Genomic DNA, 26,986 nt, shown 5'->3' on the forward strand with positions numbered 1-26,986 from the left:
CCTTTCATGGGACTTTCAAGTTCTGTACTTTTTTGGAGCCTGGTTTGCTAAGAGTATCACATAGTTCATACTAGATCTTCTCCTGTCCCAGGTGATTTAAGCCGTCTTTCAAAACTTGGGCTTTACTGCTTGGTGCTTCTTTCAGTTTCAAGAGCAGGCTGTCTTCATGGGTCACCGCTCCAATCAAAACTTTGTTGGGAGTGTGGATGGGCCAGATCTGGATGATGCTGCCTCTTGGATCTCATGCTTGTCTTTCTCATTGCTGCCGCTGACTGATGCTGAGTGTTCCTCCTTCTCATGGTCCCTCTAGGAGCCCAGACCCATCACTTTCAGAGCAAAGGAGGCTGATAAATAGGAAGACTTGGGCTTTAAGTTAAACCAGGCTGCAAGAGTAAGGAAAGAAACAACATTCTGGCATTTAGTGGTTCAGGCGTGTTCCCAGACCCGTCTTGCAGGAGGCTGAAGGGCCTGGAACAGGCGTTTGTGTTGGTCTTTTCTCTTCTGTATGGTCACGGCTCCTTCCCTTCTTTGCTTGCTTCAGTAAACAGGGGGTTTAGCTAGTGGAAGTTTACAGAAGCAGGCAGTGGATTTTTGGCAGACATTAGGTGTGAGTGACGTGGAGACAATAAATCACAACAGGTTGTGTTACTGAGTCATCGATTCCAGTGGAAACTATAGCTGCAGTTGCATAGATACGTTTTAATTCTTCCTTTCTCTTCTTCCACTAAATTGAATCTTAACTTGAAACAGAATCCCTGGAAAAGCTGCTGCTACCTTACTTTGCTCAGATCAAATGAGCAATATGCCGAGTCTATTAAGATGATGTTAGATTAATGTGAGACAAGTGGACAATTACCTGTGTGTAATTAAACCCCTGCTGAGCCCTAAACTTTGCGGGTAGATTACTTCTTTACACGTATTTGTTTGTTTCCTTTTTATCTTTCTAGTAACTGTTCCGTGGGGGTTTTGAAAGTTGCACTTGCTTTGACACAGTTTCAGCTTTGATGGAAAATCCCAGGATCTTCTTTCTAGATACATAAAGATGTGCAAGAGTCTGATCACATGAGGTTCTGTTTTCATCCCGAGAAAGTGTTGAGCAGCCTTGATGCCTATCAAGATCTTTGGTAGTTGGCAAACTGAGCATCTCCTAGGAAGTAGAATTAAAATCTAAGATGTAATTAAGATAATGCTGCTTCTTTTACCTGTTTGTTTTCAAAAATGTGAAAACTGGAAGTGGAATTTTGTGATGACTGTAAGTGGTCTTGAGAACACTAAATGGAAAATGAAAATTTTACTACTGCCTGAAAGCATCGCACCTCTGGGGCTAGTAAGAACTATGCAAAGCTGATAGATGATTCACGAATGTTGCATGTCATTCCAAAAGCAGCATGTTTCTTAGTCACTTACCAAAAAGAATTGTTCTCTTGATGATTACTGTATGTTGTATGTGGATTTATGAACAACAAAGGATATATTTTTGAGTTTCTGAATACCTGGTATTTCTCCATCCATGGCTTTACTTTTCCTCTGTAAGGGGGCCAAGGCACATCAAAGTATATTATCAAAAAACACCAGCTGAGTCTGAACCCCATGTGGGCTGCTCTGAAAGTTGGTTCAAGTTTTTGAATTTTATTCTAAGCAGATTTACTTCTCTCCTACACGTTCTGCCACAGGTCTGATACTGTATAGCTCAGATACAAATATGAAGGGTGTTGCTTTTCTTCTGCTAGTGTATTTGCCTCAGTCTTGGCTTTCTGGGTGGCTTTGTTGGTCACTTGTGTTGGAGGGACCTTGGTGGGTAGTGGTGTAGCTGTTGCTGTGAGGGAAGGGATTGGTTCATGCTGTGTAGCTGTGGACACTTAACTTTGTGTTCCTAGTCATCTCTCAAAGGTGCCTGCCTCTCACTGCTAAATTATGAACTTGCTTCCTACTTGGGAGTTCTGAATTATAACTACGTTAAAAACTTAAAGTGTCATAAAGCAAACAAAGTAAATATCCCCCCTGGATCAGGTTCAAAGAAAAAAAAGGTAATAAATATTTAAAAGGAGAGAAGGAAATAGGTAAAATAAGAAACAGAAGACACTATTTTGAGTGTGTGCAGTGTTCACACTTACCAGTGTATATATTTGAGATGGCTCAGGGTTGGTTCTGAGATTTTTTGCTTCTGGGGAATAGTAACGTACGCTATTTGGCACTTCTGCCAGGTAGCTGATGTCCTGAACTACTGTGGCAGCCTTGCAAGGGCAGTTTTTGCAAGACTGGAAAGTTTTCTTAAGGGACGTATGCAGACTTTTTTTTTTCCAGCATGGGGGGCCTATGTTTCCTTGCCTTTGTATAGTGCAAAGTAAATTACAGTCCCTATTTTCCCCAGTAGTCATCAGGGTAGTAATGTGTGTAATCAAAATATGTTCCTAAACATGTTTTATTCTGCAATAGGATACTCAGGTTTTGGTAGCAAATTTTCAAAATACTGCCCTTGATCCTCTGACTGCAGAAGAGCCCTTTGAACTGCAGTCCTTGCTGTGGTTAGTGGCCATGGCCAGTATCTTGCAAACTGATTTTCCACATCAGGCTTGGAAGTTTCCGCTTTTAGCCTCAGAAATGTGACAGGGCATGTAGGTGAACTCAGCAGCAGAGGATGTTTCTGGTGCAGTCACTTTTAATGTCCTCCCAACAACAGGAAGAAAAAGAGCTGGGGCACTTTTTCCACTCTGCAACCTCTGAAAGTAACCACTGAAGGAGATAAAAGTGTATGTGGCAGCAGTTTCTTATCACCCAGTCAGCTGTGTAATGAGTGCTCAGATAAAAATTGTTGATATATTCCCAACTATTTAAAACATTCTTTGGTTTTAATGCTCTGGCTTATCCTAAGTACGTTAGAGAGAGCAGCTTTTGGTTTGTTCTGAAGACTAAGTAGTTAATGTTCAAGGCAGGTGTTGAAACAGTGATGGTTGCCTTTTTTGGAAGAGTCTGTTGAATTCTTTCCAGAAAAAATAACGTGCTTGGCTCACTTAACCTTGCCTTAGGTTCGTGCAGTAAAAATCCCAACATTGGCAGGCACAGCAGAACTCTGCACTCCTTTCTAAAACCTGGTAGTGGAACCAGCATTTCAAATAGACTTTAGTATGTGATTAAAAAAATAAATGATGATAAGCTTCATGTTTATTTAAAGATGCTGACTGTATGATCGTTTAGTGAGGATGCTTGTGCCAGACTTTTTAGTTGCTCTGTTTTCTGTCTGTCAGTTCCTCCCTAGTAGGATACGGTAACTTTGGGGTTCACTGATAGGATCTGTCTGTCAGGAAGACATTTGTTCATGCCGCAGGGTGATGCAGAAGGCTTTCAAGTTTTAATTAGCAATAAATGGAAAACCAAGTGTATTCTGAGGAAGAAAGCTGTTGCATTAGCAGACGTACAAATATCTCAGATCTCAGGTGAAAAATACAGTGAAAATGCATTATTGCAAGCTAATGCATTTCTTTGGTCAATATTTAGGAGGAATAATATCTTCTCTCACGTTTTCCTCAAATGTCTTAAAAGGTTACACTGATACTTTACTCTGATACTGACCATAAAAAATGCCAGAAACATTGTGAAATAGTCTAAATGAAAAGCAACTACTGTACTTTTTGGACGAACTGTAGTATTTTTGAGGTAGTTAAGGAGGTTTGTTCCTGAGAGTGGAATGTCAGCATCTATTCAATATCCCTGAAAAATAATAACTGGTTAAGTCCTTAAATCCTGCAATCTGTATGCATGGGAGGTTTTTCTAGTTAGGCCAGAGCTCTACAAAGATGTCCCCCATGTCTCAAATAAAAAAAGGCAACATTGCTAAGAGGTGCTCTGGATGCGATCCCTGCATGACCTGGCTTGTGCTGTGTCAGTGTCATCCTACGAGACTGTGTACACTATAAAACTTAATGCGTTAGGAGCATTGTAGAGATGCCCTGTAAAATCAATCCATGGTGTAGCTGCTTCTAAGTGGTGAAAGTACAAAGTGAATGCTATTTGCTAAATATGTTTTAAAGGTAACTCTCTTTCTCTCTTTTCCTAATATTGTAGATTTGGGGGCAGTGGATTTACTCTAATGGCAGAGTTTGCTTTCTTATTTGAGAAGTATGAGAGTATTGGTAGAACATGGTGTATTCTGTGTTACACTGAAAAAAGACTTTTTTCATTTAAAGGAAATGTTTTATGGTAGTCATATGAAAAATAACAAATAAGGAAGATCATTCAGAATTGAAACAGATGTTAGTTTAAACTTTGAAAACTATTCTGGCAAAAGGATTCCTAAGCTGGTTTATGTGACAGGTCTGGTCAAATTGAATGCTGAATTACATGGGCCTTCTCTTAGAGGAGAGTATGTGATATGTGCATAATAAATGCTAACATAATAGCTGGAAGCACAGGGAAGAACTTTGAAATTCTTTCTGTCTGCCAAAGGGTGTAATTTATGTGTCTACTTTGACAAATATTTGTAGGTGCTAAACAAACTGATATATTACATCCTGAAATAGTGCTGAGAACAGTAGCTCCAGGGAAGATAATAGTTGGTTGCCATTACTTAATTTCTGTAATTGGAACCTGACTTCAGATAATCTCTGTTAAATAATTCCTATTGATGTTTTTTGTTGTTTAAAAGGTTAGAGAGATACTTATGACCATTATCCTGCTATAACTTGTAAATAATACTCAGGACAGATTAGAAATTGTTATGATATATTTTTTTCACTCTTCCAATCATCATCATTAGTAGTTTTGGATTTTCAGCTGGAGAAAAAAAAATACCCTTTTGTTCCACCAAAGAAATCTGGGTTAGTAGAAAGACAGGGAAGGGGAAGGGGGAGGAGAGCAGCAGAGTGACTCAGACTTCTTCCTTAGGCTGCTCTGAGGACAGCACAAGAAAATGGTACTTTTTTCCTGAAGCCTTCTTGTCTACTGCAGCAGTTTGGAAGTAGGGGCTGTGTTATATCTGGGCAAGCACTGCTTACACACCACTACAAGGAATATGTCCAAAGAAATCTTCACTGGTGCTTTCAAACCTGAAAGCTTATTCATCTTGCTGTGCTTTCTCACTGAAGCAGGTGTTATTCTTGACTTGATGTTTTAGATCTTAGTGACAGCGTTCATGGAAGGACCAGCCTGGGTAGGGCATGCAGGCCCCAGACCGCAGGTACCTTGAAGGAAGAGACAGTGAAGGGTATGGATGGGTGATGGCTCCTGACGTTGGGCAGATGAAGGAATGCTGCTCTTTCACCACTTGCTATAGGGACCTCTTGAGAGCTGACAAATGTTCTGGAAGTGTTGGCCACGTCCCTCTGCAGGGACAGGAGAGCCAAAAGGTTGCTGCTGGGATGATCTTGCTTTGCAGTAAATCTGGAATGACTTGTTTATCTCTCAAGAGCAGTGCAAGTTGAAGCAGGTCCCAGTCTGAAAGAGAGTGACCCTGTGCTGCCACCTTTTCTTGAGTGGTGCTACTGCCACTCCAATGAAGTTGTATTTGAAAATCTTAGGCTTTCATGCAGAACCTGTTACACTTCTACTTACTGTTTTTCCATTTTGACTGTTTCAAACAATGTTTTAGTTTTTCCAGTCAAGACCTGAGTTAATGTAACCTATTTATAAGGATTTATCTAAAGATGTGTGACTCATCTGCTTTATGTGTTAGACTAATGCATTTCCTTGCTTCCTGTAGATAAAGCAACAGTAAATATCTTCCCATTCTCTTAGCCTTTCTCTTTCCTTACTCTGTGTTTCTCTTTTGGCCTTTATCTGTCACTGAGCTTGGACTCATGTTCTTTCTGATTTGGGAGTTACTTCAGTAGTTCCCAGTCTTATGGAGCTTCACATCCTTCTCTCCCTTCAGTTCCTCAGACCATCTTATTCTTACTCTCTCCTGCCTTAGTTTTCCTCTTGTCTTCCAGCCCTCCTTTTGCCCCCACAGTTCAGGTCCCCTTGCAGCACTGTCGTACCGCTTCTGCAGCAGTACAACTTTGGAGAGTGGCTCAGAGCCCCCTGTTCGTCAGCTGCCACATGCACCCCAGCCAGGTCGATGGGTGCTTCATTTTTTAAAAACATCTCTGAAAAAGGAATCATTACGCAAATGTTAAAACACATGAAGTTTAGGCATTGTTGGAAATAAGCTGTAATCACCTTCAGTGAATGCATTTGGGTGTGACAGATTACATTGCTTAAACATGCTACCTGTCTGTGCGGGTAAATGTACCACATTAAAAATACGTTTTTATTCCCATCAGGTGTCTTTAGGTTCTGTTGTTCAGTTTGAGAAGGGAAATTTCTCCTTGTCAGCAGAAACAGAAGAAAAGCTTTTTCCTGAGAAAAATGAACACCTGCTACAGTGGGCCCAGAAGGAATATGGAGCAGTAACATCTTTCACTGAACTCAAAATATCAAGAAACATCTACATTAAAGTAGGAGAAGGTAAACCAAAACAAAACCATCAGAATTGATAGACACTTCTAGATGTTGAGAATAAATCTTGCTGTAGTATTATTTCACATTTTTTATTTTAATCTTTAAACATACCTCTCATTTTCCAAGAGATGTGATATGAAACAGGAAGGCAGAGAAATAAGAGCAAGTCTAAAGACCAGACCTTGGATTTAGGCAACTTCTAATGGATTTTGGTGCCATAATTTTATGCTCATAAATGTCGATGCAGTTGGCCAGAATCTTACAGGAGTCAAAGCTTCACCTTTTAAAAGGAATAAACAACTCATGGTGATTGTTTGGGTGTCTTCATCTAAAGGACTGAAGTGGAGAACCTGAGGTAGGGGGTAATTTCTAGAAAGACCTGAGTTACATTTTTTTCAGTATTTGCTTGTATAAGGATCCAGACCACTTTCGGCAAAGAATTATTGCTTTCCTCACCAAGATAAGTTGCCTCAGTCTCATGTCCTTGTGTATTTTTGTCCAGAGGAGAAAGATTTCCTGTCCCTGTGAGCCACATGCCAAATTCATCAGGTGCCCTAAGGCAGGTGGGAGAGGACTTGAGCTCCTCAGAGCTTTCACAGGCCCATATTAGGGTAGGGTTTGAGCTGTAGCTGAGCAGTGTTGGAACAACTTAACTATATGAGCCTCTGCAGCACCTTCTGGCTCATGCTTTCCCTCAGCTGGCTGCGGGTCACATAGCATGTCTTCTGCAGGGGAGTTCCACCTGAGCTGGTCATAAAATGTGGATAACACAAGAGCCACAACTGTTCACTACGTTCTTGGAGCAAGGCAGTCGGTTCAGGAGGGTTTATGCCCTACTCCTCTCTATTCAAGTTTGTTTTCTGGATAATACATGGTTAGTAAAAGGAACTTTGCGGGGAGAGCAGACTTTCCTTTATTGTGCAGGATGATTGGGGGTGAAATTTTCTTTTTTGCAGGTATGGGATGTTTTAAGATGTCAGTGTTCTTTACCTAATGGCCTGCAATTCACTCTTCTTTTCATTCTCTGAAGATGTCATCCAAGTTCAGGCTAAAGCAAACATCCAGGTTTAGGCTAAACCAAAAGCAGCAAGAATAAAGGCTGGGAAAAGTGAACTGGAACTGATTTGCATTGCAGCTAGTGGTCCAGATATTTTGAAACTAATTATTGTCTCTCGAGAAGTTCAGTGATGGGGAAAGTAGAAATCAATAAAACATTTTATCAACATCCAATGAGTACTGGTGAGGTCAGCATTTACTAGCACCGGCAGCCTAATTTAGTAGTACTTCAGCAATATTTCTAGAGAAACTCCTGCATAGCTGAACTAGTTGGCTACAAAAAAAACCCCAAAAACCTTCTGTGAAGAAAACATTCTTTCCTAACCACCTGTGTCTGATCATTTGATTTCCTGAAGCATGAGGCTTGCCCCCCAAAATCGGAACATGCCTGTGTTGGTTTTATCCAAATCCTGCCAAATTTGTACAGGATTCCCCTGCATGATTTTTGTTCTACTTGGCACCAGTCTTGGATTTTAATGCCAGAAAATCATTCAGAAATATATTTATTAGCTTATTAAAGTGCACTTGGAACATATACATGGGAGTAGTGGTCTCTGCATTGCAGAGATGTATGTTTAATTAGATATGTCAAAAAACAGATAAAATTTTGTTTGTTGATTTGCATGTCTCCAGTCAAACTAGGCAGGTAAATAGGAGAGCTTTGCATCATCTTTAGAATGTGTTAAAACACAATTTTATTAGGAGTAAGTACACAAAATGGAACTTGGCAGGCAACCAAAATAGACAGTTTCTGAGAAGGCTCCTACAAACTAGCTCAGCTGTAACCATGTTTGATTTTGATTTAAATTCTTGGCAGAAGAATGAATATGCGTGTATGTGGGGGGGTTATGCATGTGTTTGGGGTGGGGAGAGGGTCAGTTCTTGAACTGCAGCAGTTGTGTGAGGAGTTCTATGGACATCACGTGGATGTGGAACTGGACTGCTGCTCTGCAGAGTGAACAATGGAATCAGTGGATTCCACAAACCACAGTGTATGCTGATGGATGTTTCAGGCTTTTCATACAAAACTCACACTACTCAAGTGCTTTTGTCAGGTATCCTCAGCTGCCATTCTGAATCACAGCTCATATTACTCATAAACTACAGGTGGTCATATGAAGTAGTTCCTTGCTACATGACCAATACAGAATTTAAAGGCAGTATTCCTGTAATTGTCTACATTTCAGCTTCACTCATGTTAAAAAAATCTGAAAATGGAAGATGTAACATTTTAGAAGTGGAGGCTGTAGCTGAATACAGCAAACAGAATATGCAAGCCAGAGGACAAAAAGATCTGGAGAAGGGTGATCTTTCATAGAATAAAACTGCTTGTGATGCCATGGGTCTCTGAAATCACTTTTGAAGCTGCAAATGAAAGGCAGCTGAGTGAGCTAGCAAACTGGGTCAAGGCCAAGTGCATCTGAATCCTGTTGATTCAAAAGAGTGGCTGGTAAAATATTGCAGGGATGGTGAGCACAGTGAGAACTTAAAGGGGCCAGAATGAGGGTTTGGAGGAAAGGGGCACAAGAAGTGGGGTCCTTGTTCTTCCTTTGATTTGTGTAGTGAAGGAGATGGCAAAGTGATTGCTGTGATAATTGCTGTCAGATTCTAGAAAGCAGGACTGCTCGTGGTGAAAATGATCTTGGTACACGTTTTTCAGCAGAAGTTAAGTTTAATTTCTCATGCTTCAGTAAGATATGATTGTACAAGTCAGGAAGACTTACCAGTTAGCTAAATGTTACCTAACGCATCCAGTACCACCAGTGTAAATCCAGGGTGGATGTGCTAGCCTGGAAGGAGCCTAATTTCAACACATTTCTTAGCTAAATAAGAAAAAAAAAAAACCAGTCAGCGTTAACAATAACTAGACTGGAAAATGTACAGTCTATTTACAGATGGTAACACTGTGCTCCTGTCCTGGCAAAAGCTGAAGCTTTAACCCTGACTCGAATTTGTAGCCTGTACACACTAGCACGCATATCCCGCATGTTGTACTTGCTTGGTTTAATACTTGTAGGTGATTGCATTGTGTCAGGCTTTAGCTGTGTGTTCTGCTGGGGTGTGAGTACCGCCGAGAGTCTCCACCCTCCCTCCAAAGACCACTGCAGCCCCTTCCCTGCTCCCATTTATACCCTGCCATTAAATGTCAGTCAAGGTTCTGATTTCCGTTGTGCTAAGGGCTAGTAAACTGCAAAATATGCACGAAAAACCCCCGCCATCAGAGCGGCTGAGGAAAATACCAAATGCCTCACTTATCCCCAGCTCAGACTTTGAAAGGCAAGCTCTGCTGGATGAGATTCTTATTGCTGAATCAAACTGCTGCTGCCCAGGGCACCTGTCTTGGAGAGTGACACCTGATTAACAGTGCTCATTTTCACAAAAACCTCCTCATGATTTTAAGCTGGGATATTCAACTGATATCCAATTTAGCTAAGAACCTGCGGATGACACCTAATTTGTGTAGAATAGAGCAGACAGTGTCTGTCCTTGTCTGTAAAATGGAGGTGCTGCCCACAGAAGCTACAGATCCCAGTGTGCAATCCTCCATCTTCATCCAAGCAGCCTGGCACGTGCCGAAGGGGAAGGCGGCTGCGGGCTGCCACGCAGAGCTCCACCGTGTGCCTTCTGGAGCGCAGGGCCCCATGGCACCCAGGCCTGCTGGCTGGAGACCCCCTGCTGAGGGTATTACAGGTGAACCTCATGTCTGGTTCCATGTTGGGAGTCTGTGGAGATTAGAGAGGTGCAGGGTCCATAAATGGACTGTTTGCTGGCTGGTTTAGTAAGGTTTTTAATTGATTGCAGACAACTGCAGTCCTTTTCCAAAGTAAGTAGACAGCCTTGAAACTAAAAAAGAAGTATAGTGACCAAAGAAAAATGAAATGGATCGCCTTTTCTTTTCTCTTCCACTCTGGATCTTGGTAACTGGTACGCGTGAGAGTAAATACATTTTGGTGAAGGGGGAAGTAAATGGGTAGGTCAAGCAGCCAGCGACAGAGTTAAAATTTGCTGCAGAGGAAGAGCGTGCTATCGAGCGGAGGCCCGGGCTGGGGAGCCTCCGTGCTGGTGGCGGCAAGAGCAGCAGTTCTTGAGAGCTCCAGAGACGTTTAATGGAAGTGCCAGGAGCAGGAACCAAGTTCTTTGCAATGGCAAACGATAGCACGTGTGGTAATTATCCACAAACTACTCAGAGGTGGTTATTTTATGGCTTGAATTGTGTTGTACGGCAGCTGAGAAACAAATACCTAGTATCTCTGTCTGTGTGCGTGTGTATGTATATATATAAATTGAAGCTCAGTGTAGACCATTTGGGATCATTTTCCATTCTGTGCTGTTGTGGGAGGAGCTGGCAGAACTGCAGCTGCATTCAAGGCTAATCTGGCAGGGCACATACCAGATGTTAGAGGAGTGCTTTGGTTGGGCAGTATGAATAGTTACAGCCTCATACAGCTTTCATAGATTCTGTAGGGAAGACAGTAAGGTTAATATTCAAAGACTACTTTGTGTAAGATCAGGAGAAGAAACTCCCCTAATTGTTTCTGCAGTGGCTGGGGTCACAGGAGTCTCTGGTCTCCCTGCAAAGTTGTGTACCACGCACACAAATGCGCTTCAGGGGTGACATTTCAGCTCTCGTTTAGGGAGCAAATGGTAACAGTGGTCTCAGCTCAGCCTTTAAGAGTTTGTCCAGTTTTGCATGCATAATGCATTATATTTTATTTTTTTCTTTTTTCTATCTTGCTACTGACCTTAATAGGAAAGCCTTCTTTGTGAAGCAAAGGTCGAAGAGCCAGCCATTTGGAATTGCATTCTTACAGGACTTTGTGACTTTAAACATGATAATTAGTCTTTCTGTGTATTGACAATTCATATGTAAAGCTATCTCAGAAATACAAAGTATTCCTATTTTTCAATGGAAATACTGCTTCTTGGGGTACACCAATGTAGGCTGTGCATGAGAACTTCATACTAAGTGACTATTTTTTACGTGTTGCGTTGTACAATGGTTAACTGTTGTGATCAGCTAGGCAGTTAAAACCAAAAGAGAGATTGAATATCTACTCTAGAATTTCTTAATTTCACCTATGGATATTATGGTCAGACTTCCTTAATATCAACAACTGATTTCATCCTTTTCTTGCTATATTCAATTTTCCATGCACAAGAGAACTGCAGTATTTCTAGACAACACTGACTCTGACTATACTATATATAGGAAAATATATTGAGTAAGGAAAGGGAAAATACTTTCTGTGATCTTTTAAATATGGTAAGTTTATAATAACAAGAATAGAACATTTTCTAAAGGGAGGAATTGATCATAAAACTTTTCTATGAATTAATTTCAAAAGAAAGCTTTTTTTTAAAGGTGCAAGGAACAAATTAAATGTATTTTATTCACTCTGAAAAATACTCCCGTATTTTGCTTCAGTATTGTTTTGAGATTTCTCTTTGTAGGGATTTTCTTTCATTAAATATTTAAATCTGTAAATAGAAACTCTTCAGTTTAGAAGTATATATTTTACATCAGAGATGTGCTGTGTTGTTGCAACAGTGATCTCCCTTTCAATATTACGTTTTGTCGTAAGTGCTTATGATAGATAATAGATATACCTTTTAGCCTAAAGACCTATGTCACAAAATATAGTGCCGCACTGAAGTAGATGCAGTACATATATGCATGTAAGCTGATATCTATGTGTAAAGGTGCATATGCTTTCTCTTTTTTTTTCCCCTCCAGATCAAGTTTTTCCTCCCTCGTGCAACATAGAAAAGAATTTTCTCTCTTTAAATTACCTTGCGGGATACCTACAACCAAAAACAGCAGAGGGTTGCCTTATGTCTCACTTAGTCCAAGAAAGAGAAGTTCATATCATTGAACTAATCACTCCAAATTCCAATCCATACAGGTAAAGTATTGTCTAAATAGACTAAATCTGTTTGAAATCACAGCTAAAGATTTCACCTGTCTATTGAAAATCAACTGAAAGTAGCCATTTCATCCTTACAGGAAGAGCTTGGACTTTAGTACTTTGCCTTAAATAGAAATTAGTTCTTCAGTATGTAAAGATTTTGGATTCTGCTTCATGATCCCAGGATTTTTCTGGACAAGACTGTAAAGTGCAGTTTTTATGGACTATGTCCTGCCCCCCTTCTTGCTCAATCAATCAAATTTTTCCAAGAATAAGGTGAATAAGGGAATATTAGTAAGGGCAGCATCTAACAGACAGGCTTTAAGATGAGACCACCGTATGAGGAGGTGACAGAGAGGTTAAGAGTTATCTTGACCTGTCACAGGTAGGGATCACTGGCAGCAAGGCCTAGGGCAGTGGCTCCCCAACAGTGGTTCAGAGGTCGCAAGTGATCTGCGGTCCATGGTAATTGTTCCACAGTTGGTCTGCAGAATCATAACAATATTTTCTGTCAAGTTTCCAGTTGACTTTAAGGGATAGTTTGGGAGGTAAGACATTTAAAACATTCATCCTTTGCTGGTCTCTCCTAGGTCTTAGTGGGAGCACATGGATGGGGTTTGTTTCAGATAGTCACACCTGGAAAAGCTGTTCATAAGTGCTGAACAGAAATTTCCTGTGAAACTTAGATGGTTTTCCCTTTTGCAAGAAGAAAAGTACAATTTTATCAGAGATCAGGTAGAATTAAAATCCTGTCTACATACTGCAGACACTACATTTGGGCGCATCCCATCCCTAATGAGGAAATCACACAGGGAGGTAGAGGTGGGAAGAGGGGTCTTTGCAAGAAGGGTAATTATCTCGTTGAAAGATGGTGAACTGACAGCCTGAGAATATTCTTGCCTAGAAACCTTGGGAGAGTAAGAAAGTGCTGAGATGTAGCGGAAGTGGAGTAGGTAAGCCCAAATGATCTGCCTCTGTGTGGTGTGAGTTGCAGCCCCATCCTGAACAGAGCTGTTCTATAGCATCAACATCGTTTTAAGTCCCTTGCAGTGTTACGCAACAACATCCCTGTCTCCAAGCCCTCTGGGCTTTTGGCTTTGGCTGATAGTATGATAGGAATTTGTTTTTCAGATAGTAACACTGCAAAATGTTTAAATGTTTTGTTATTAAAAGTAAAAAAAGTAATAAGTTAAATTCCTCTTGCTTCATTCTTAGTTTTATGCATTATCCACAGCTATCTTTACAAAGTTCATATACACAAAGAAACATACAGAAGGTGAGCTGGGCATGTGTAAAACTGCAGGAGGTGAAAGAAAGGTCCCAAGATGCACTAAGTCTCAGTGCAGAATATTAGCTGAAACCTGTTACTTGGAGATGAGCACGTTCTTGTGACATATGGTCCCATAAGATGATCTGGAAGTAAAGGGTTTTCTGTTGAATTAGTATTTTGCACAACGAGATGTTATTGATGGGTACAAACCCATTTGCTCTACTTATTTTACTGAGGTCTTGAAAATCTGGATAGTGTTTATCTATTTTCCAGCAAGTAGTAGGCTGGACATCTGTTTTCTTTTCTTTTTAAAGTAAGTATATATCCAGAAGTATTGGAAACTGAATACATGGCTTAATTCCTCAACACACACAAGATCCTAAGCAAAGTAATTTCCACAATTTCACTGCCTAGGCAGAGACACTCCCCAATATAGTGTTTGTGCATTTTTTTGGTATTAACCTGCTTAATTTATCTTTTTGCTTTTTTTAAGGTATTATTTTGAGCTTTAATACAGTTACAGCCAGAGGAAACCGAAACAGCTATATTTAGGCGCTGTTGCAGTGAAATAAGAAAACAATATTTACTTTATAAAGCAAGCTGCTAGTCATATAACTAACCTGCTCTAAATAATAGCTGAAATGAGTAGCACACTCCTTGTAAACAAGAGACAAAAATATTATTTGTCTAAAAAGTACTTGTTTCTATTGTTATGCAAAATCATTTAAGCATATGTGGAATAACAATCTGTTTTGCACATGTTGTGTTGCCTGGGATAATCTCCAGCATTTTAATCAGCTGGCCAGACAGTGGAAACATGATGGATTGGAAGAAGGTTGATAGCTGAAAATTTCTGGCATTCTGGCCTAACTTTCTCTCTATTTTCCACATACAGTGTTTTCCAGGTGGATATAATCGTTGACATTAAACCATCTCAACCAGGCGCCAAACTTGTCAGAGACGTCGTACTTATCCTCAAGTGTAAAAAGTCTGTCAATTGGGTTATCAAGTCGCATGATGTCCAGGGAAAGCTGGAAGTGATTGTAAGTTAAGGCACCTTTAATTTTCAAGACGTATCATACTGCAACAGTATAGAATCCATTTAAATGTGATATAGTGCTAGACCATATTGATTTCTGAATGTTTTCTCTCTTAGCTGCTTTTTTTTTTAATTATTACTGCAGTAAATACAGAAACTATATATTTTTTTCTCATTAACTTTTGATATGTGGGCTACTAAACTAATATCACAGAAGCCAGGTGGTTAGTGCAAGGATTTAGGGTCTATGTCTTTTTGACTTCTGTTGAAGTACCCTAAACACCGAGTTGGATGTTCATCTCCCTTTTTGCTGTTACTTTGGTGAGTGGGTCTGCAGGTTCATCTCAGAAGTTGGAAAGATGCCTGTGAGCACAGAATGGATAATCATAGATAGGTGGCACACACCCACGTCCCTTTAGAAGTGGAAACTTTTTTTACTCCTTCCACTTGTGGTTGTAGTAGTCTCTAGCCCTCTTCCCTGCCAGTACTTCTGTCCTCAGCAAGTGTTTGGTCAAATTGACCTCACCTCTCCTCAGACCACAAGTAGTAAGTTTTAAAAAAATTAAAACCAGGATCTCTAAAGCTAAACTTCTGAAACTATACTTATGCATAATTGGAGGTTCTGATTCAGAATGATTTTTGGTACAGGCTTTGTGGCTCAACACCATTTCTACTAAGAAAATGTGTTTTCCCTTGCTCTGAAATAAATAAATAAATAAAATTGGACTGATCTTGCAGCCTATAAATGTGTGGCCTATTTCTGTCTTAAGTGATCAGTTAGGAGCACGTTGTACAGTTGAGCTGAATGTTTGCTCAGGACCACCCAGTGGCCTCCTGATTAACAGTTTTGCAGTAACTCAGATAGAGATAGCTGGAGTTTGAAAATGTATGTGTAAAAATTTTACTTTGCTTAGTAGCTTTCTCCTTTTAATGTATGCAAGGACAATTCTCACAGGATCCAAAGGCTGCTTGGTCTAAATCTTCAAAGAGGACAGATTGGTAGGCAGGATTTCATGCTAGATTTTGAGAGTGAGGGAAATAAAAGGAAATAAATTATGGTGTTGCTCAGAAAATTGAATGGAAAAATTACCTAGGGTGGATGATGACATTCCCTGTTGATCCCTGACACATCTTTATCTTATGGACAGGAAAGGATGTTGTGGTCATTCTGTAGGTCCTAAATAATCAGTCCTTCAAGAGAAAGGTCAAGGTTAGTTGCTGAGGATTACCACATTTATAAGCAGAAGGGCAAAAAACAATGCTTGACTTGAAATTTTCATTCTGGGTTATTATATAAAATTCACTAAATGGGTCTACTTTCACAGGATAGAGGATTATGCATTAGTTCACGATAGCCAAAGTACTATATTTCATATCCATCACCTCTTTATGGATGATGAATTTTCGGGAAGAGGAATTCTAGAGTATTTTTAAATGTCTGCAGTGCTACACTTGAGTATAGAAAAGTAAGGTTGCTAATCTTTTTAAAGTTCTTCTTTATTAATTATTGAAAGTATAAGTAAATAGTATAAGTGAAAATTCTTTCTGTACTGAGTGGCAGAAGGTAACATTTTATTTAGATTAACAAAAAGAGAAAGTAATACTATATATGGGAATGTCAGTATATAAAAGACTTTGTGTATTTATGTTAGGATTTGTGAGTAACTATTTGCTGTACTGCTTCATTTATATAGATGCTTCATTTTCTGAATGTGTGTTTGTTCTCCTTTATTTAGAGGGGGGTGTGGGAGGGAACTAAGCACCCCCATGTCATTAAAAAGCCTGTACATCCAGCATTTAGGATCTGTTCATATCTCTGTTAAGCTGAAGGCCTTTCCAAGCCCAAATTTAGACAATGCATAAAAACATTACTAAACAATTAGGTAATGTTTCACAATGTTCTTTTTATTAGTTGAAGCAGTTCCATGCACTTCAATTTTCCTAACTTCTTGCCCTCAGTACGAATCAGAATTGTCTTGAGGGGATTGGCAAACTGAGAGGGAAAGGTTAGTGCTAAGCTGCCTCAAACCCAGGACTGTGAGTTATTAAGGTCTAAGTTCATAGACAAAAAATGAAAAAGACTTTTTAGGTCATCTAGCTCATCTCCCAGCTTGCTGTGTTCTTGAAACTCTGAAAGTGGATGGACACAAACCCAAGTAAAATAGGAATAGTTTAGGTAAAGTAAAATTGCACATAATACATGTGCGATGCTTTCCTTCCAGGCTGTGTTTCACTCCTGTTTGCAGTTTATCTTTAACATCAACCCATGTGCAGCGCTTGTGTGTTTCTGTGCTTGCGGACTATTTGCCGTTCACGTTGCTTCCTTTAGATTTGGTGTCCTTTTACAAAGCTGCGGATTGCACAGTGGACAAAGAAGTGAAACTGCAAAAAGAAAATAAGTGGGTTGAGGGGTGAAGAGTGAGAGAGGTGAAATGTGCAGAACAAACCTGTGAGGGTTCAAAAGCTTGGAGGGACTATTCTTTACATGAGAACAACTGCCCACCATTTTCTGAAATGGTCTCTGTACTCTGAGTAGGTTAGTAGGTGGCTCTGATTGCCTGCTTTCATACACGGCGTATGAAGGTGTTGGCAAGGTAGGCAAGTGAAGGAAGGTATGGCTATTCCTGCAAGCCCTTGTGCTCGTCTTTTATTGAGGTGATGCAGGACTGAACATTCACAGGCTCAGCATGGAGTAGAGAGGTATAAACAAGCCCTGGAAATGGTCAGGTGCCAGCTAGGACAGTAAAATTCTGAGATAATATTTGTTCAGCTGTCTCCTCATGACAAAAAAGAAAAGGAAAGCAGAGAGGGAGATCCAGCAAAGTTGGAGTAGCATAATAATTCCAACCAGTCAAAGCTGTGTGGTAGTACGAAAATGTGTGATAAGTCATGCCCAGATTTGTATCTGTTGAAGAATAAAAGATTGTTTGATCCAAAACAGTAGTAAGGCACTAAAATTAGGATACCTATTGCTTCCTTTTTGTTTCTTATCTTCATTAGCCTTTGCTGGTCATTGGTAACTGTACTGGTAACAGTATCCTCAAACCAGACACTCTGCACCTAAAATTCCCTTTAACTTAAATTGTGTAGCTTTGAGTGTTTGAAAGATGCAGAACTGGGTCATTAGGAAGAAATGAAGGAGGGAGCTAAAGGTAAACTATGCCATTCCATCACGACTCTCTACAAGCTTTATTCATTTCTTTGTTCAAAAGCTCCATTTCTGAGGTCAGGTAGAGAAGTGCAGCCGAGCTCTGTGATACTGGGTAGCAGGCCCATACGACCACTGTCTAAAAGTGATCTGGGCAAGAGAGATCAGTGCAGTCAATCTTTTGATGTTCTAGAGTGAAAGAGAATTAAGATTTGTTCACATTGAGGGAAACCAATGGGGATTTAAAAAAAAAAAAAGTAGCTGTCTATGTGATGTAGAAGGTAATCAGGCATGGAAATGAAAGTGTTTGTTGTAGAGCATTCAATGGTATCATCTGCATATAGAAAGTGCAATTCAATCACATTGCAGAAATCGTTGAAAAGCGGGTCGTCATGCCTTTCCTGCTGTGTCTGTGTTCAGCTTGTTCTGTAGTCGTTGATGTGATTGTTATAGTGATAACAGTAATGTGAATGTAAAAATAAATATGTATTTATTTAGCTTTGTGTGAATACATGTTTAAGTTTAAGATGCCAAGCACTTAAAAGTATAAAGTGTAATACCAGTGAATATTTTCTAACTGCCCCTCTAACAGGTAGAAATGCTTGTTATATTCCTTTGACTTGCCCATTTGGACAAGAAGATTTTAAATTTTGCAAAACATTTACAGTAAAACAAAAGCTAACTGACTGTGTGACTCATCTGTATTCCATGGCCATCTTTGACGAGCTGTTATTTGTAATTATTTAATAATAAAACTAAGAGATCAGCAAGTGCATTTATGAGTTTGCTGTATTGATGTATTTGTGTAAAACTGTTAATTCAATTTTAAGTTTTATTTATGTGCAGAAAGTGTGTGTTGTCTTTTAAGTAGTTTGGCCTTGCATAAACATGCATGCTCTCACTTACCTCTCTATTAAGCATTTAATTCAGTCCTGTTTAACATACTCAACATTCTGCAGGAGGCACACAACATGTCTAGGATGAAGCTCGTTCAGAGAGGCACAGACTATTCTCGGTGCCCACTGACTTTAAAGCATTAGCTGGTATCAGCTCTACTTCATGAGCATGCTATGTTTTGCCTTTTTCAGTAATGCTCATTTGAACAAAGGTTTTCCTATATGTAGCTTAAGTAATGCTCTACTCAAAGAAATGAAGGGGACATTTGAAAAATCAGTTGTCATCTTGAGTTCACCTCACCTCAGAAGTCATTTCAACTGAGTTTTGAAGAAAATACAGCATGATACAAATGGCTGTAAATATGTCTTTGTCTCATTTAGGGATTAACAGTTTCTGACTACCTTGATTTATTGTACTCCAGGCAGAGGCTGGGAGGAAGAGGGGGAGCTTTTCTCCATGTGTGCAGCAGTTCTGTGCCTAAGGTGGCAGAGTTTGGTTTATTTCCCAGGTGTTCTCAGTTTGCTGTTATTTAATAGAGTAAAAAACATGTTCAATTAGTGTCACTATTCCGTTTTAGGTATCCTTAAATGGTAAATCATGAACCAAGTTTTTTCTTTGTTTGCAGACATCAAATAGTATTGGTTTTGGAAAGGAAACAGAACGATCCATGACTATGAGTAAATCAGTAGTACCTGATATTCCCTCATCGCATGAGAGTTTGATCAAGTGGGCTTATGAGCATAACTATAGTCCAGTTACTTCCTACACAAAAGCCCCTGTTGCGAACAGATTTCATCTGCAACTTGAAGATACAGGTAAGCTTGAAGATGGACTTTTAGAATATAGAAAAAATATATCTTGTATTTCCAGGAATATGATGATTTGAAAGGTGCTTTCTCAGTTTTGAAGCTTTGTTGTTGGGGGTTGCACTACTTTCACTGCTCATCATCAAGAATGCTGGTAATATCTATGAATGCTGGTTAAAAAAAAAAAAAATCTGTGACTTTCTGATTAGAAAAGTCCAGGCAAATTGTGTTATTTCCTGAAATGTTGGTAGAATTAGATAGTTATAGTTTATCCAACTCACAAGCCATTATAGCTGACCATGCTCAGTGTTCACTGGAATAGACTTCAGCAACTGGGTATCCTGTTAGTTAATAAATTCAGCTTGCCTTTTTTTTTTTTTTTTTTTTTTTTTTAAGTATGAGCATAGTGTTTCCTTGAGACAATTACATAAACTTTTAAATTGTTTACAGACAAAACTGGCTGACCAAAAAAGTCTGAGCAAACAGAATAAATACAACCATTAAAAAAAAAAAATAGTTATTTGGCTGAAGTCATTGCTGATGTAAAGATATCTGGATCCATTAAAGCTAGTGGAATTGCATCTGCTTTTTCAGTAATTCTGAGTTTCAACCACTAAAATATTGTTTAGCTGTTTTGATAAAGCTTAGCACATTAGTTTTATCAATTGCGCTCTTGGGGTTACAGATAATGATCTGCTTGAGTATAAGCCAGGAGATAGATAGTGTTCTCATTTATTCAGTATAAAGTTAACTCTCATTTAACATCACTCTGGTTATGTAAGTACTTCCACAACAGTGGAGTAACTGAATTTGTGATGAGGCAGGTAGTGAAAGAATTTCACCCAGTGATTTGCACTTACGCTATTTCAGCAGCACTAAAATAGTGTATTTGCTGAATGTGATGTTTCTTTTACCTCTGTGGTTGCCTTTTGCATGTAATAGGCCCACTCCTCAAAGTTTATTTTCAAGTCTTAGTGAGGCAGATTTCTAGCAGGGACTAAATATACCAGTATTAGATGCCTCAGTAACAACTAAACCCTTAGTGGAGGAATTGTGGCTAGTTACCTGAAAAGTACAAAGATGCTGCTTTGGATGCCCTTCAAGAGCTTCCATTCTGGATAATATTTTTTTGTATGAAAATGATTAGTTCTGGATAATTTTAGGAAAAATATCTAATAACCTAATGTTCTTTTTTCCTTCAATTTTTTTTTTTTTTTTTTTTAGAAGAGATGAATGATGAAGAAGACCATTCCCTTCCTCCAGAGCTGACAGAATTGCTGGGTGCTAACCCACTGCCTGCCCCAAAGAATCCTGCATTAAGTGATGGCCTGACTTTTCCTTTTCACATTAACAGAGGAAGACATGACACACTGGGAGAAGGCATTTTCCCACCCAGGGATTCAGTGGATACATTAATAAATCATGACTTTGAACATTCCCTCTCAAAACATAAAGAACCTGAAGAGGTTCAGGGCAGTGCTGATGTGGCCCTGTCAATAAAGTGTGATGACAAAGTCATGACAGTAGCTGTAGAAAAAGACTCTCTGCAGGTTGGTGTGATCTCTTATTCTCAAAGTTGGGCAGGCTTTTTGGGGCAGACCATTTTATTTGTATTTTGATTGAAAAAATAAACATTCTAAGATCTACAGCCATCACCACCCAACCCCCCAAAAAATAGTTTGGTGGGGAAACTATGGTGTAGATATTCTTTGCCGTAACTCAGGGTCATGTTTCCTCTTCCCAACAATCCAGTAGTTTGTAGAGGGATTTCTGATTAAAGCTTTGCAGGGTCGGTTCTGTCAAAAAATTACTGTACTCAACCATCAGTCTGAGTTTTTAATCTCCAAAGTACAAAGCAGCTGCTTTTGATAGCTGTGTGAGACCTGAATAGATCTGTCTTTACCATCTACCAGCTGACAGGTTGCTTGTGTCCATTTGCATTGTGGAAAAGAGCCTGATACAGACAGCATTTTTAGCTCATTTCAGACCAAACAGAGTCAGCATTGTTAATCAGGAGATTAATAATGAACCTGTTGTTTTCTTTGTTCCATGTTACATTTATTCCCTGTCTGTCATGTATAACAGCATTTTGAGAGTGACCTTCCCTGGATGTCAGTACAATGAATTTCACTTCCTCCTATCAGCAGCCATGAACAGTATTCTGAGCTGCACTTTAAGCAAGAGCCTAACACAATTGTGTTTCAGCCACTTACAAAGCACCTTTGTTTCAGGCTAGCGGCTACACAAGGACAGAACTCTCGCTGCTGGATCACTCTTGCAAAGCCAAGATGAATGGTACCCATTTCATTTTGGAGTCTTTGCTGAACAAATGCGGGACTCGGACAGCATATATCTTGAACAAGATTGTTTATTTTAACTCTGTGAGTATTTTACAAAGAGGAGCCGCCTTCTGCACTGCACATCATAGTAGCACAAGTAAGCCATTGTAGTTAGCTTTAGTCTGAGCAAAAAGGAGGCATGCTGATCTTTTCCTGTCTAGCTCAAACCTAGTTGCAGCTACAGTCCCTGTATTCGAGGAGGTATGAAGGCTGCACATTCAGTGTGCTCCTGTGGTCAGATAATATCCCAAAGGAAAAAGGAGGAGTTGGAGTTAAATACTTCTACGAAACTGCATGGCTGCACTTTGGGGACCATCTGTACCAATCTCAGAGAATTTGCACCAGCTTTCTCTATGCAGCTTTGATGTACCCATACCTAAGCAGTACCACATGGCTGTAAGGAGGAATAGGAATCAAGTTCTGTGATTGCACAAAGCAACACCATTTAATTCATTTGCTGAATTATTTTAAGTGAAGTTTTTTCTTCCAAAATTGTGTGTGAAAAAGGCTTTCAAAATGTGAGGAAAAGACATTATCTGTGCATGCTTCTCTCTTATAATGGATTCATATTTGTTATCAGTTGATGTACATGATGAAGGGACTCTTGAGTACTTGCATATGAGTGACGATGCTAAGGAACCCAGTTAGATTCTAAGTGACCGCTTCCAGACTGGCTGAGCTTATGAGCTTGAGTACAGCGCAGCTAATCTGGGTTGGAAAGTAATAACACGTTTCTCTTGCTGAGCTTTCCAGTACATACAAGTAACCTTGGCAAATGATGGAAAGCCTGTGGTCCAACCCAAACACAGCTAAGGCGATCTAATCTGACCTTGCCTAGTTAAAACCGTTCTATACTGGCAAGTCTGTAGCACCTAACTTTAGAAACAATCCCAAACCAAGACTGTGGATAGAAACATCTCCAAACTACAGAATAGCACGTGTTTGGAGCTAAATACTGTCATTGTCCCTATATTCTATTATGGCCCAAAGGAAAATGGGTATTTGCCTCCTTTCTTTTCTCCATCATGTCTTTTAATAGTCTTGACTACTCACTTAAACCCCGAATCATGTATGGTATCTTTCAGAATTTGGGAGCATTTCTCCTAAAAAATAAACACCATGCGGTGGAGTCTCAAAGAGGGTATGTGTCACTTAGCAGTTGCTCTATGTCCAAGAAAACAAAGATGAAGTCCTGGAAGGGAGGTGACTAGCTGAGGAGCCACGGGGCATACAGAAGCAGAGTGGAGAACATTGGGAAACAAAAACAGGAATTTTCAGGTGAAGAAATGGAGAAGTGTGCAAAGGAGGGAAAAAAAAGCGAGGCGGGGGAATTCAGTAGAAATTCAGAGAAAAACAAGGGAAGAATGAAGAAAGGGACATCATGTTTTGGGGTGTACATCTCTGAAAAAATACACAAATGACAGAAGAGAAAATCCTTTAATGACCCTAACACTTCCAGTGATTTTCCGTGAGTGCATTAAGGAAAACTGTAAGTTGCAAAAAATCACTTTAGAAAGCCATTTCTTGTTTCAGTGTTGGTTATAGAAATACCAGAAATAGAATGGAAATGCTAGGCTGCTCATTCAGACACCAGCACCCAGACTAGTGTCTTTGCTGGCTCTGAATTCTGGAAAAAAACTAAGGGGCGTTCTCTAAATATAGCCTACGTATCTTACATGCTCAGCTCAAGGCTGTTTAAGATGTGCTTTCACCATCTGCTTAGCTGGTGCACTTTTTTTGGCCTTTGCATTGTTCTGAAGAGAGAAGAAGATGATAAGCATGAAGAGAGAATGCTCAGTTATCACCTAATTTTATGCGTTTGCAATACCTTTTGTGCAGATTGTCATTCAGCTGTCATCACCAGCTGAAAGTAGTGGCTTTGATGATGATGACATGGAATCGGGTGATAATGGATTTCCAGGGGATGCTGATGAGGGAGATGTTGCTTTCTCAAGCTCGCCTGAAATAGCGGTATGTTACTCTCAGGTTTGCACCTGACAATATCGTAATAGGCACTTCACATAAATTATATTAATTGTATAGCAATTGATTTGTCTTTTAACACATTTCTTCTCACTTCTAGTTCTTGTGACCCTGTTGAAGATTTGCACTAAGTAGATGGAACATGGGTGGGCCCCTATTGCAGATTCCAAATTTGTCCTTATCCAGCTACCACTCCTGACTCAGGATGTTATTGTGTTGGTTTTTTTCATTTCAGTTTAATTGCACGCTGCACCAGCCAGAGGATGACAAAGGCATGTTCTGGCCTCCTGAACCACGCATCGCCAATGTGACCTTCAGCATGGAGCTGTACAAAACAGATCTGTTCCTTGCTCCCTCCCAAGGACTCTTCTCTGTTGCTGAGAATGGGCCAGTATATGTAGAGGTAAGAAACTGAAAAAGGCTTTCAAACTAAAGGAAGCATTTTGCAAGGCTGTGCAACTGAGCCAAATCTGGTTTTGTCCATTGAGAGGTCTCGTTGTGCAGTTGCTTTAGGCAGACAGGTAGGTACTTCGGTGACTGTAGAGAACAGAAACTGTGGGATAAGAAGCGGGACAACATTTTGAGTCAAAACCAAAGGGTTCCTGCAAAATAGATGAATTTAACTGCAAGGTAAATTGGCCATTCTTGCCAAATCTGCTTTTCTGTGCAGAACTTAAAGGTGGTCTCTCAGCTCTTGCTCTGAACTGGTATTTCCTGATGAAGACTTCAGGGTTGATTTTATTGGGTAATATGGCCGAACCTCATCTGAAAGATGTAGACATGCAAAAAATGATTACAAGTGTCTGTCTTCCATATGCTAGTGTTCTCGGGTTACAAAGTTAGTGTAGATTCCGATCTCTCTCTGATCCGCTTACAAACACCAGTTACAATCCTTTTGAATGCTATCACACAAGAGATCTAACAGCTTTAGATAAATAAGACCAGCAAAGTCAACAGCCAGATACACTTGACTTCAGGTGCGTTTTGGACCTGGTAATATTTCCATGTGTTGCTAAGTTGCTTATGAAATCTGGGGAATTTCAAACCAATACAGTTAGTATTTCTAAAGATAGTCACGTGAATAGAATTTTGCATTTTTCAAGTAACAGTAGGCATTAATAAATACAACATTGGCAATGAAGTGGTATTGCCAGTTTATAGATGAGTAAATCAGGAGTGGTGAGCTATGGGCTTATAAGACTGGGAAAATGAGTTTATTGACTGAAGCAGTGCTGTGCCATGTTTGCCTTGCCCAAGTTAGTTCCTCTTTGTGAGCCCACGTTACACATGATAAGCATAGTGGCCCATTTGGCATTGGTGCAGTTTTCTTCATTATTTCAGTGTGTTGTGTCTCTTCCTCATTCTCTACCTGGTGAAAAGTACTTAAGACAGTTGAAGCAAAAAAAGAAGTGTGTCACGCTGAGTTAAGAATATGTTTATAAGACACATAATTTTTTTCATTTGGATAAAACCAGCTGCTTCCTTCAGCAATCTGGGATGAATCCCCCTGGCTCTGAGCCGTCTGGATTTATCTGGTTCTGGAGCTGTTTATTCAGACGGATGTTCTGATTTCTTCATCACCTGTCCTGGCAGAAGCCTTTGTTTTCTGTTTCTTGCACCATGGAAAATCTGTATCAGTTTTGAACTTCTGTGACTCCGTTTTTAGCTGACAGATTTTTTTTTTTTTTCCATTTTTGTTTCTGTTTTGCTTTTGTTATTAACAAATATATTTGAGGGTTTTTGGTCAATAAATTGCTTAGGTCATAATCTGTAAGAACTCTTTATCTCCCTTTTCCTTGTCTGCTAAAAATGTTTTTTTGTATTGGAATCTTTTGGCTTTTTTTTTCTTTGTTCTCTGCTGTCATTTTCTCATATTTTGGGCTCACCTTTCTCCAGTAGTTCTCTTCTTCCTTGAGATACCATTCATCCTTTTATTTATCTGATGGTGTTTCATGATGCTGTAGTATGCCTGTCCTCCGTGCTGTAATTGCTTTTTTAACTATTTACACCATCAGCTTGTTTACCTGTTGGTGTCTTGACTTTCATTCATCAGTCTTTATTTCTGTTCTTTTTAGAAGATGGTCTTTCTTGCTTAGATGCTTCAGCATATCCCTTCATCTCTAATTTGATTGCTGCTCACATAAGGGAGAGGAAGAAATGAGAAATGCCTTTATTCACTGCGCAACTCATAGCATCCAAAAATTTCTGTATAGACCACAGGAAAATTTGGCAGGCTCTTCCTTAAATATACATGGAGCACACATGGATTAAGTACACATTTAAGGCACATTTCTTCTAAGAAGGAAATTATTTCTTGTGGAACTGTTTTCGTCAGGCAGTGTTAATGGTTAGGCACAACGCTTCTGTTGTTTATTAAGAGCAACACGCTTCGTTTGTTACAAATTCCAGTTAAATTTTTTTCCTACTTATTCTGTAGCATTTGTTGTCTGTATTCCAGTCCAACTGAACAACATCAGCGCCCTGGAAGCTTGCAGTCTTAATTATTTTTCATAAAAGAATATGAATTTCAGACTTACAATAAACTAAAAGGATCATTTCACAAGAAATTACGGCTTTTTAGGAGGCTTCTCTGCTCCCCCAGTCTAGGAATGCCACCCACACATCAGACCATGACCTCCTCTCTGCCTCTGCATTCCTCTCCTGGCTGGGGGTGGGTTCTCTGTTGTGTCTGTTGCTTTTATTTTTTCTTTTCTTTTTCATTAAAGTTTCAAACAGATACAAAGACATGGAATTAGTAATTGACTTTCATACAGCTCTGTTATGGCCTGTGTATCTAAGGGAAGGAGCACCATCTCAGGTGGCAGTCACAGTCATTAACTACGTGTCTGATCTGGACTGGGTTTTTCATCTGCTTTTGGAAAGATAAGGGATTGCTGTATTTATGCACAGTTATGCTATTAAACAGCTGCTGGTTTTGAAATCACAGATTTTCTGTCTCTCAGTTTGACAGTCTACCCTTAATGTTTAGCCTTCAAAATAGTTCAGATTGGAAGTGACACTGGAAAACTGCTTAAAAAATTTTTGAAAATGTTAATGAAATGTGAACTAAAAATGTCATTTCTGAGATCTTACCATCTCTTTCTTT

General features: G+C 39.6%; 1 protein-coding gene across 4 annotated transcripts in view; it reads left to right on the forward strand.

Moving 5' to 3' along the window:
* The window catches only part of TGFBR3 (transforming growth factor beta receptor 3), a 125,326-nt gene that overhangs the window by 80,972 nt on the left and 17,368 nt on the right, over positions 1–26,986 (forward strand). For 3 of the 4 annotated variants that reach the window (XM_052801294.1, XM_052801291.1, XM_052801292.1), the window contains exons 5-12: positions 6,258–6,441; positions 12,227–12,395; positions 14,564–14,711; positions 19,378–19,567; positions 20,783–21,108; positions 21,790–21,939; positions 23,737–23,868; positions 24,116–24,283. In XM_052801294.1, coding sequence (XP_052657254.1) covers positions 6,258–6,441; positions 12,227–12,395; positions 14,564–14,711; positions 19,378–19,567; positions 20,783–21,108; positions 21,790–21,939; positions 23,737–23,868; positions 24,116–24,283 — 1,467 coding nt within the window. The remainder of the gene's footprint in view (positions 1–6,257; positions 6,442–12,226; positions 12,396–14,563; positions 14,712–19,377; positions 19,568–20,782; positions 21,109–21,789; positions 21,940–23,736; positions 23,869–24,115; positions 24,284–26,986) is intronic. The other variant, XM_052801293.1, reaches the window with a different exon arrangement.

The sequence above is a fragment of the Harpia harpyja genome, chromosome 11 (genome assembly GCF_026419915.1).
Source record: "Harpia harpyja isolate bHarHar1 chromosome 11, bHarHar1 primary haplotype, whole genome shotgun sequence".
Taxonomy (NCBI): domain Eukaryota; kingdom Metazoa; phylum Chordata; class Aves; order Accipitriformes; family Accipitridae; genus Harpia; species Harpia harpyja.